This window comes from Boleophthalmus pectinirostris, unplaced genomic scaffold (assembly GCF_026225935.1).
Source record: "Boleophthalmus pectinirostris isolate CB_2022bp ecotype Guang Dong unplaced genomic scaffold, ASM2622593v1 HiC_scaffold_6, whole genome shotgun sequence".
In the NCBI taxonomy this organism is placed as follows: Eukaryota; Metazoa; Chordata; class Actinopteri; order Gobiiformes; family Gobiidae; genus Boleophthalmus; species Boleophthalmus pectinirostris.
Window position 1 is genome coordinate 11,994,127 of NW_026571447.1, and position 12,104 is coordinate 12,006,230.

At 36.3% G+C, this 12,104-nt stretch overlaps 1 protein-coding gene across 1 annotated transcript in view; it reads right to left on the reverse strand.

The window, feature by feature from the left end:
• Positions 1-12,104, reverse strand: part of ago1 (argonaute RISC component 1) — a 29,990-nt gene that overhangs the window by 15,063 nt on the left and 2,823 nt on the right. Inside the window, exons 2-8 of the mRNA XM_055164133.1 lie at positions 10,151-10,337; positions 7,573-7,693; positions 5,091-5,272; positions 4,286-4,422; positions 2,879-3,013; positions 2,017-2,104; positions 254-401 (exon numbers count right to left, since the gene is read on the reverse strand). Of these exons, the coding sequence (XP_055020108.1) occupies positions 254-401; positions 2,017-2,104; positions 2,879-3,013; positions 4,286-4,422; positions 5,091-5,272; positions 7,573-7,693; positions 10,151-10,337 (998 nt within the window). The remainder of the gene's footprint in view (positions 1-253; positions 402-2,016; positions 2,105-2,878; positions 3,014-4,285; positions 4,423-5,090; positions 5,273-7,572; positions 7,694-10,150; positions 10,338-12,104) is intronic.

Sequence of the window (12,104 nt, forward strand, 5' to 3'; positions counted from 1 at the left end):
TGTTCCACAATATGATGTTAATCAGTTTTACCTTTTATTCAACTAAAGGTGGTTTTATAGTGGTTTTACAGTGGGGTTGCCTCTCCATAGATTTGACCTGTAACTTGGTCTGGTTTGGTCTCTATGAAGATAGAAAGGTTTAATGCCATACTGTGAAACATTCCAGATGAAGGAATAACATCTCCATGTAGTAAAGCCTTTGATGGACCCTCCACCAGAAAAGTTATATTCTAATTTTAAAGTGGAAAAGTACCTCTAAAGGCAGGTAGGTGTGCTTCTGCTCCTGCCCCACCTGGAGACAGGGCAGGTGGGGGTATTTTAGCTGCAAATTGTACTTCTGCTTGAAGTACTGGGCCACTGTACATTCTACGGTCTGCCCGCTTTCGAGCTGGAGGGGAAACCTTGAACGTAAAATGAAATAATATTAATAATAAATACATTACATACATACATTTTTCCCTTTTTAAAATAAACTATAAACCTTAAGCACAAATTGATTTAGTTAAATAATGGATCAGCTATATTATGATTATGGCGGTAGTTCCTTCTTGACTAAAGATGTGTCCTGCTGATGAAATAGTCAACTAAAAAGGAGAAAGTGGCAAAAACTCTCAAAAGCATTATGCATCTATTTTTATCTGACCGAAACTGCACTCACAAGACTATACCTGCATCGGTATTCACACAAAAACAACTTTATATGCAGGAAAAAGGACAAGGAAACTATGTATTTATATAAATACAGATTAAACATGTAAATAATGCTTTTTTACATATAAATACCAAATTATCAGCTAACTCGCTCACTAATGTTAACCTTTCTGCTGTTCTCTCATATAAATACTTATTATCTACACACAATTATTAGTTGAGTTATACAAACTTTGGTCAGCTAAGATGCCATCAATCGAAGCAATGAAAAGCTTATAATGGTGATCAAATGGGTTTACTATATCCTTTAAAAATATTCAGTACTGTATCGACAAAATAGATGATATGGCTTTTAGAATAAATTACACAGTTTACCCATAACATTTAAAGAATCAGTGTTTCTCACAAGTTTATACTGAGACTATGGTGGCACAAGCAGTCCATATTTCATTCATTTTATTCAGTACAATATGGAGAACAATGTGACTTTTTGGCTTTGCTGATAAAAAAAAAAAAAAGACTCACTGCAGATAAAGTATAGTTACTTCTATATGTTTAAGACAGTACTAGGGGGATATAAGCACCTGGGTTGGCAACCAATTTGTATACTGTGGTCCAAAGCAAGAAAAATGATCTGACGAAGGCTTTTTCCCAAAACATCATTTACAAATAAAAAAAAGCATTTGGACATCGGCCATCTGAGTGTGCTATGCATTTTTCACTTTTAAGTTTCTGCTCCTTGCATTTGCACTTCTACAAGAACTTTGGTGAGCATTTTCTGTTTCATTTAAGACAATATTACAGGCATAAAGTATAAGTAGTTGTACCAGTTTTTCATACCAATTATTATTAGAATTAGGGGGCAAAAATTAAGACTGTGTGGGACCACCATCGTGTTATTGATACTTTGCTGTGACAACACGCTGGGGGTGTATCTCCCAAGTAAGTCTATTGGCGAAATGCTCATTAGTAGCCACGGCAACACAATGCACATATTAGCAAACACGGTCAAAAAATGGTCTGAAAATGTATGTAAAAAAATACTAAATGGATTTAAACAACACATTTTGATTGATTTTCAACTAAAAAGGTGAGAGTGACTAACTGAAAAACTCTTGGCTGTAATTTTATGTCTGAAAGACTCTTAGTTTTAACCAAGTCAGCTCATTCTGGTCAAAATGTCTTCTGTTTAAAGTCTAATTTGAGTAACAAATCTTCAGACAGAGCAGTACCCACAGTTAACTTCACACCTCCAGGAAATGTTGATGGCATCAGTTGCAAAGTATCAATTGGGAAACACCGGAGAAGGTTTGACTGTATTTGAAAACCTAATTTAACTATAGGTCTACAGCATAGTATACGTACGTCTGGTGGCTGGCAGGACGTCGTGTAACATTGCATACTCTGTACTTTCTCTTCATCTGCCCACAGTGCGTCACCTCCACTTTTAGACCTATTGTAAACAGACAACATAAACATTGTTAAAACTGTATACCAAATTTCTATACAGGCTTACACAGGTCACGATAACACATTTTGAAGCATCTTAAACTGCTACAGATATACATAATGATAAACGATAATATGGAAATGACTTTAAAGGTGCACTGAGTAACATTTCTAGCAGAGGTTCTGCCAACTGCTTGTCTCCAAGGAAATGGTATTGTTTGTCAAGAATGTTCCTCAGAATCTATCACCAGGGAGCTAAGAAGGTTACAGCACTTGACAATTCAGATCTGTGGAGAGCCGCCCCTATTCGCAGAAGGAATTAATCTGTTTTGGGGCAACAGAACCACCCATTTAGAGTAATACCAAGGCACATTCCAGGCAAAGCAATAACATCTGCATGGGGATGAGCAGCTGGCGGACCCTCCACCAGAAAAGTTGCGCAATGCATCTTTAGGCAACTAACCAAATAACAATACAGCAAAATAATTCCAGTAAACCATTTTTAAATAGACTGTATCACTTAAAGGAAAGAGCTGCAACAATAAAATAGCAGAATCAACTTTTACTTACTTAGTTACTTAATCAACTAAACTAAAATAATAAGATATCAAAAATATCCTCATTATTGCAAAGAAACTGTACACATGATAAATACTGAACCCAAAATATATAATGCTCTGTATATATAGTAATTATTGTGACAGACCTATTACTATAAAGAATTTAAAGTCATATGCTGTGATTCTGTTAGGAGGTATTCCCGTGTCCACTGGCTCACCTTTAATCTCCTTGGTGAAGCGCACTCGTTGTGAATCTGTTAGTGTTTTTGGCTGTTCGTCTATGTTGCGTATGTCCAAAACTTCGCACATGAATTCGATCACGGGCTGGGCTTTGTAGAAGGCCGTGGCGGACACTAGAGGGAGACAGACAGCAAAAAAGCCCTTAGTAACAGAGGAAGAATATACCAGCAGGCAGCAAAAAACTGTTTTTTTTTCTTAACATGCAATGTCATCAGAATGCTCGAAATTCATAAATGGAGGCTATTGGAGGCAAAAATTCAATGATAAGCTGATATCAAATTCAGATTGGTTATGTTTTGGGGGATTTTTATTGCCAGGGAACCACAATAAATAGCTCTCTCCCTCTTTAAGAATCCTTGACAGAATTATATCTCTCTCTATTTTCTACAAAGGCTCCATTTTACGCATTTTTTTCTGATCTATTTATATTATAATGTTGTTTCCTCATCACCGACATAACTTAAGTTGTCTTTTGTTTTATTCGCACATGATAGGGCCTCTTATAAACCGAAAATACTCACTTCCACCTTGTGATGTCATGTGGCAATACAGGAAGTGCTCTACTATGTTTTTAAAATTCATACACCTTCTGCATAATCATCTGGATGATTTCAGCCCTAGGATTTCCCATTTCTACTAAACAAAAGGTAAAAGGTAGCTGTTAAACTTGAAAACTACTGCTTCGTGACATAATATTCGAACACATGTGAAAGAAACAAAACAATTACAAAAGCATCTGTCGAGTAAAACCTAAAAACAAGATTTTGCCTTCATGAAAAATGTCAAATGTGTATAATAATTGCCAATTAAATAATCATGTAATAATGTTTTCTAACCAGGGTCTCATCACTTATATGCATATGAGCAATCTTAACATTTGCAATATTCTGAAGCTAATCCCCAAATTTCTCCATTAAGGTCAAATCGCATTATGTTCCACTTCATGTATGCCTTCAAACCATAGACGATATTGTACTATTGAAAAACTGTCACTCCTCTCTCTGTAACTGCTGCAGTGAGCCTTGTTATTTTGGTCTAAAAATGTTTGTATTAACCCGCTCTACATGATCCTGATGTTTTTATTTCACTCTTTTGTCTGGAAATAATTCCTATTCCTAACATGGGCCTCGGCACCAAATTTGCCTCTATAACTGCAAGCCTTGGTGAGCTTCATTTGACTGGAGCCAAACGTTATAGGTAACGTCACACTCCTTTAGTCCACTTCTTTCTACAGTCTATGCTTCAAACTAGAAGACTTGCTAGTTTTACTTTTTTCTTTTTTTTTTCCTAAGGGGTGACAGATGATTTTGTGATCCAGTTTAAGAGTCTGACATCCGCTGATCTAACCCCGGTCACTACGGTAACTGTGCCAGGCTTTGACTCACCGTCGATATTGAGCATCATCTTCCACATGGCAGGACGAACAGACTGATGGAACCCAAACCAGACCTCCCGGCCCCCTCCCAGCGGGTGGTAGTATCCCTCGGGTGGGGAGAAGAATGAACGCCCAACTGGAGTGTACCTTTGAAAGAATTAGGAGAACAAATTGTCTTAGTGTCTTAAATTTGGTACTAGTTTTAATGGAAATACATTTTGTACAGTTGCCTTGAACTGATACTGGCAACCGTGGAAAATATCTTATAATGCTGAATATTTTTTTGTTTTTCATTTCTGTCTTTTCAACATTAGGGTAGTAATAAAAATTGTTTTAGCTGTTTTTACTTATAGTTAATTTTAAGTTTAATTATTCTTTAATTATACTTAATCAAAGACAACACAATGTTATGCACAAACATTTTGAGTAGGATATGATGAGTTTATTTTTTATTTTGTTTTTGTTTGTTTTTGGCATTTGTATTTGCTCCTGCCCCTAGAGTAATGTGCTGCATCGTGTGTTATTCAACTCAAAGCTAAATAAAAGTGGAGATAGAGACCGTAGATTTGTATTTGGACTATCCAGTTTAAATGATTTTCTGACCCTCAGGACATTAAACACCCTCCCTGTTTGGTGCTGAGACACAGTCACACAGGTATCATTTGACCACTTAAGTGAATCCACCACCTCAGGCAGGAAAACACAACCTCTCCAAATGATCCATTGACATGAAATGCAGGCTTTTTAGGTCAACTACAATAGAACATCACTGGGGCTTGAGTGTGTATTATTCCACACTTTTAACAAAACAATACCTCATAGAGGCCAGGTGGCGCATGGCGACGTCCAAGGCTTGAACGGAGTCGAGGGGGACTTGCAGCCTCCCGCTGACCAGTGTCTCCTGCAGCAGGCGCCATGACACCTTGGCCAGCCAACGGATAGACACCTTAAAGATACGGTCCTTCCCCTCGCCTGGGATGGTAACCTCAAAGTCCACCTGGGGGGAGAAAGAGACGGAGTTTAGATGACAAATAAAGGTGCACTGCATAACATTTCTAGTGGAGGGTCTGCCTCCTGCTTATATCCATGGAAATGTTATTGCTTTGCCTAAAATGTTACATAGTATAGATTAGACCTATTTATCACAAGGGAGACAGGCAGGTTACAGCACCACACTACATTACAATCCTGCATATTTACAAGTACATGTTTTTCTTTTGCATTATCTTGTCTTATAATATATAACTTTAATAAAAAATACAAATACAAATCTGTGGAGAGTCACCCCTATTCACAGAAAGAATCATTGTATTTTTGTTGTCACGAGTAGGGTATTATTTATTTTCATATTCTAGAATGTGGCAAGTCAAGGCAAGTTATTCATACACAAAGTAATTCAAAGTGCTTTACACAATCATCAACAACAATCATCATAAAATTAACATTAAAAGAGAAGAGGGCAGAATAAAATCCTTTCAGTCATATGCACAGCTCAACAGAACCATTTGAGCCTGGATTTAAATATTGTCAAAGTCGAGGCCTGTCTCACATCTCCATGACATGTCATACTCCCAGATGGGCCAAGAGACAGTCAACAACCGTATTACTTACACTGCACTTTCCATTGAAATATATTAAACTAAGTAAATGTTAATATTGAAGCTGGTCATTTCTATTAAGGACTATACCCTAAGATCTGAATTTTAACCACATTAATTGTACCTGCTAGTCTTAAAGTATTATAAAGTATTAAAAATTGTTGGCTGGTTATGTCATCTGAAACTCAGCAATTTCATGCCAACTCAGAAACAGGTACATTCAGGGTTCCCACTGTTTTTCACTGACAAAATTTAAAAGCTTTTCCATGACTTTTTCAAGACCTAGAGTGAATATTCCATGAATTTACAGCACCCTACATGTGTAGGATTTAGCATACTTTTATGGCTAAATATGAAATGTTAACCCTTTCCACTCACCTTATGGTTTGGTATTATAGTTTTTAACATTCAAAATACTGTCAGTGCATTTATTGTCGTCTCTTTAAACAAAAGGCGCAAATGTTCAGAAATAATCGTAATAGCCTAATGAGAACTTAACAGAACACTGTAGTTGCGTGAACGAAATACTAAAATTCCATGACTTTTCCAGGCCTGGAAAATGACATTTTTAATTTCCTTTACTTTTCCAGGATTTCCATGAGAAATCTTGGAAAAGTAATGTACGCAGAAAGTAATGTATTCCATGGGAACCCTGTACATTACTACAGCACTACAGTAATGTAGCAAATACAGCAGTAGTGTTACAAATAGAATCAAGTTGAGAAGACCACAGATAATATAAACAGTAAATGCTTTAGTTTATTAAAAGAAATGACTATTTATAGAGATGTGGTAAGAGCTGGGTGATATATCAAAATGTTACTAATATCTTGAATGTTGTTATAAACAAAATAAAAAACTAAATGTCAGCGTTTGGGCAGTCAGTTTGCATTTGTCCTAATACAACACCTGATACGTAAGCTCAACTAATATGTCTAAGATATGTTTTTCAGTATGTCAGTGGCTTTCCAACTTTTCACATCAAGATAAAATTTGGCTTTCTAAGAATCACCAGGTCTAAATCAGGCATATAATAAGACTATTCCAGGTCTAATCTAGGTTTAAACCAGCTCTAAAAGTGGACTAGAACATTTTAACTGTTATTCAAAACATGAAAATTATCCAAAGAAGGACCAAAAGGTGGGTAGAATGAACTCTAAATTAGGAAAACCCATAGAGTGAAGAGCTGTCCAAGTAGCACCTTCAGGTACTACTTGGCACAGTACCACAGTTTGAGAAACACTATGTTAGATTGGCATAATATCATCAAAATATTGTTATTAGGATACTTGCAAATAAATTACTGGTAATTTCATTCATTCATATTGCCCATTCCTAGTTTCATAGACAAACATGTCAAGTATATTTATAGTACAAAGTGAGCCTGTCACAATAATCCCTGACTGCTTTGTTGAATAAATAACTGGTTAAATATATTTTAAGGCTTTATATATTTATCGTGTGTACATTTTCTTTGCACTAGTGGGAAAAATTGGGTTATTTTTAGGCAACTTCCATGACAAAATATATATAACATACTTAAGTTTAAGTCTGCTATATACTTTTTGCAGTTCATAAGAGTGATTTATTGTGTTACATGTGCTCTCTATGTTATTGCAAAAAGATGACATAATTTCATTTCTATATTTCATGTACTGATATGTACAGTTTTTTTTTGCAACACTAACAAAGCACCCACCTTCTCACTCCCGATTGGAAGTGCTAGCACCGTGTAGATATTTTTCTTGCCATCGTAAACTGGCTTCCTGTCTCCAAAGAGCTGGGGTTTGAAGTGTTGTACCATGTATTCCACCACCTCCCTGTGAAAAAGAGAGAGAGAGGACCACTTTAATATGAGTCACTATTGTTTCGGATGCACAAAAGAGTGGTGCAAATCTGCCAATTAAAACCATCTCCCGATCATCACCCTTTGTCGACGAATATTGATCGGAGTGTACGGCTGCTGAATGTTGTATTTCATGGTCATGGGGGGACGTGAGAACAATACGATGGAAGGGTGGACTTTTCAATGAACGGTGCCTTGGCCTTCACATGAGTGTGGGGGATGAGTGTGCACTGAATGGGATGGGGTCAAAGGTTGTGATCTTTGAATGCTTTCTTGAAGGCTTTGTTCAAACCTTAATAGCAAAAGAGCCCCGAGCGTAAAGGGTCCATATTACACTATTTTCTGATCTAAGTTATAATGTTGTTTCCTCATCACAAACATATCTGGAGTTGTGTTTTATTTCATTTAAATGTTTAACACACAAACTATGCATACTGAGGCTCTCCTCTCAAACAGAAAACACTTCCATTTTTCACTTGTTATGTCATGTGGTAATACAGTCGGGAAGTGCTCCACTGTGTTTTTAAACTCCATACACCTTCTAGAATCATCTGGATGATTTCAGAGCTGGAATTGCCAATCTCTATAGAACTACAGATAAAATGTAGCTGTTAACTTGAAAACTACAGTTTCATGACATCACAAGGTGTAACAGAGCATTTTGAGCTTTGGAGATGTTGACAGCCCAATAATGCAGGATTACTCTAGAATAAAACACAACTCCAGGTATGTTTTTGATGAGGTAGCAACATTATAACATGGCTAAAAGGTATTTTGTATAATATAGAAACTTTAAAGTCCCCTATGACCATTCAGACTACCCATTTGACTAATATTTAATACCAGTTTACACAATTTTACTTCCTGGTTGGACATATGTAGCACAGTGACTTATGTAGAGGTAATTCCATAAGCAATGCTGTGTGAACAAAGGCCAAATATGTCTAATTAACACTACAGGTTATGCTTTGGCAAATAAAAAAATACATCTTTATTCTAAAATCAGTGTTTAAACTTTTAAAATGATTAAACTCTCCCTGATTTTTAGATGTAATTTTGTGGATTGATTTCATAGAGAGAGGGATTCCTTATAAATCTTAAATGATTCATGCATGTTCTGACAAATACCTGTTTTCTTCTGCCCCCTATCCCTGCTCACAGTTCTGTCCTTAAAATAGACCAAAAATTCACTTTGTAGGTCTTACATGATACCAATCAATACTAAAACTAGTGTCAAAACTAGATACTCATTTGAGCAGGTATCGATACAAAAAAAGTCACATTCACAGGACAGAAATGAACCTTTCCTGAATAGATATAGAATAATCTTCAGTTGCATCAGAGCAGGTTCAAGACCACATAGATTTGTATACCCTCATGGATCACTATGGAACATACCTGGATGATTGCAGGATTACACAAATATAAGGTTACATGGTAACAGAAAAGAAAGTACTACGATTTAATACTGAGAAATTGTTGTTTTTTTTAACATCGCGGCATCCAAATTGTTATTGAGTATCGAGCCTATTAGTTAGTATCAAAATAAAGTTTGAAATGTTAGAATCGTGAAAACACTAGGTGGGACCTCTTAGCTTTGCAGTTTTGATCAGGAAGTCAGTGTACCTTTGTATTATTTGGCCCCTTCAAATCAATATTACTTTGCTGTTTATAATGCATAAAATGTAAAATAATATTCTACATGTGTAATAGGTTATAGTATAATAAGTTAATATAAAGCCAAACTGGAGAAACTTTCGGGGTAAATCACTGAACTCCATAAGGTCAGCTCAGGTAGTTACCAGCTTAGTCACTGTTCAATGTGTTTCACAGAGCTGTGAAATTCAGCTTTTTCTTACTCAGCACTATGGTCTTGGAATGATTTATAAAGAGATCTTGAGTTGGAACACCTAAATTTGTGGTGACCGAGAAATACTCTTGAGAGACGTCAGAGTTTTTATAATGTAATATTTTGTGACTTTGCTGTACTGTATCGCTTGTGCTGGCTGCTACCTTGGCCTGGTCTCTCTCGTGGGACTTCCTGAGTAAATAAAGGTGTAAATAAAATGATAATAAAATATAACATATACATCGATAGTTTAGTTTAGGAACCTATGACAAGATTCAGACACATTAAGGAACTAAGTAAATATTTGATATAAACTTTGCCCTGACTGAAGTGAAAATGGTGGTTAATCTTGATTCACTTTTGACTCCATCAGTGTGGTCTGAAATCTCTGGCATTGTTGTGGCTGAGAAAATGCATTTTAAATATACAGATAATAAAGATATAGTATAGTTGATTATATTTCTAATGTTGCATGTAATGTGTAATGACAGGAGCCTGATGAACTTACGATCTAGTGTAAGAATGTAGTGTTCCCAATGCTATTCTATGTGTTGTGTTGAGTGCAGCCCCTGGCCTGTTTACCTGTTGACTCGTCGAGGGCACTTGTCAGGTTTGATGTCCACCTCATAGTGGTACACATCCATCTTTGGAATCTCCACCTCAAAGTAGTTGGCCAGCAGCTTGATGGGCTTGCCCACTGTGCCCATGCCCGGCCGGCGGGGGGCATGGAACACCTGCTGCAGGGGCGGGGGGAAGACCCCCATGGGCACTGCAACAAAACACATAAACACCTTGTTAGTTCAGAAAGGAGGAGTTATAGTGGTTAAGAAAAGGTTTTATTAAAGATGTGAAAACAATGACACAGCCTGGGTAATGAACTTCTCTGCAATATATGTACTAGTATATGAAAAACACACAACGCACCTCTACAAAAAGTTTACAAAACTAATGTTTTTATTTTGTTGAATAGAAAACTGCATTTGGATTTCATGTAAACAATACCCTTTATAAGAGAACATTTATCCATGACTCAGCTCAACATATAAAGCACGGGTGTCAAACATGCGGCCCGGGGGCCAGATCCGGCCCTCCAAGACCTTTAATCTGGCCCTCGGCTGATTTTCTACTAAAATATTTAAATTCAATTTTTTATTAAAATGTTGGTAATTTTCTGCGGTGGTGAGCACAGCAGCGTCTCCAGTGTCTCTGTACGTGGTCCCTCCCACCAGAGCAGCACAAATGAAGACTTGCCTCTTTCCAAATGCTCTTAAAGGAGTGCAGGATTTACCAAGAAAAAATTACTTATTCCTATTTATACAAGTTAATGTTAAACAAGTTCATGTTAAAACATTGTGTTGAAATTGTATTTTTCTTAAAGTTTCAGGTTGTTCATAATATTATAATATTTTGTAAAAGAAAGAGTTCATCAATTAAAAAAGATTTCTGTAATAGATTTGTGTTTCTCTGCACAAATATTTGAACTTATTGTTATTTTTGGGGTTTATATGACATGAGTTTTCTGATCCGACCCCTTTGGGATCAAAGTCGGTTGGATACGGCCCCCGGACCAAAATGAGTTTGACACCCCTGATATAAAGCTTTGTAATGCAGTAGTCTGAATGTAGCTGGAGTAGGACTAGGTCTTTACAATTAATTAATACTGTTTAAAAGCATTGTGAAAAGATCATTGAATTTTGTCACAATACATCGCATTTATCATTTTAGTACAGTTCAACAGCAATTCAGTAATTTGATAGAAAAGCATTACATATATATATACACACATATATATACATATACCCAGTACCTTTACAGACTACTGTTCTTCCAATTTTTGTGATGTCAACCATATGATGCATGCTATAAGGCATTAGGGCATATACCATCTCAAGCTCAATTGTTATAAAACTGTTTTTGTTTTGTTTTGTTTTGTTTTTACCAGTTGAACTGTGGCCCACTGGATATCTCAGCTATAGTTCTTAGATCCCTCTGCACTGGTTTTAATGTATGTGAAATACTTTCCCTAAACACGCCATGTTTGTCAAGGCAAGTAAAACTTTATTGTCACATGAAAGGGAAAATCTGTCTTGGGCACACTGTGTATAGGTGCATAAAACAACACAAATGGAACAATACAGGTTAGTGGAGACATTTGTACAGTCAGTGCACTGGTGGCTAGTGCAAAGTAAAGCAATGCAAAAGATGAATTTCCCTATGGAGACAATTTTAACTTTAACCTTAAACGCAGAGTTCAGAAAGTTTATTTTGATTTTGTTTGTTAAATAGATTGAAAGCCATGTATATTTTAATGAGAAAAATATAATTGAAAATGAGTGATTCACTGTATTGTTGTATCACCCAGTCCTAGTTCCCACCTCAGATATTAGAGACAGGAAGAAATGTTCTATCATTTTTTTTAAAAAAGGGGTACAGAATAATTTATTATAGCTTTAAATGCATGTTTGTGTCCAATCTATATACACACATTTAATTTAAAAGATGCCCATTGTCCCATCCAACCGTAACTGTGTCTATC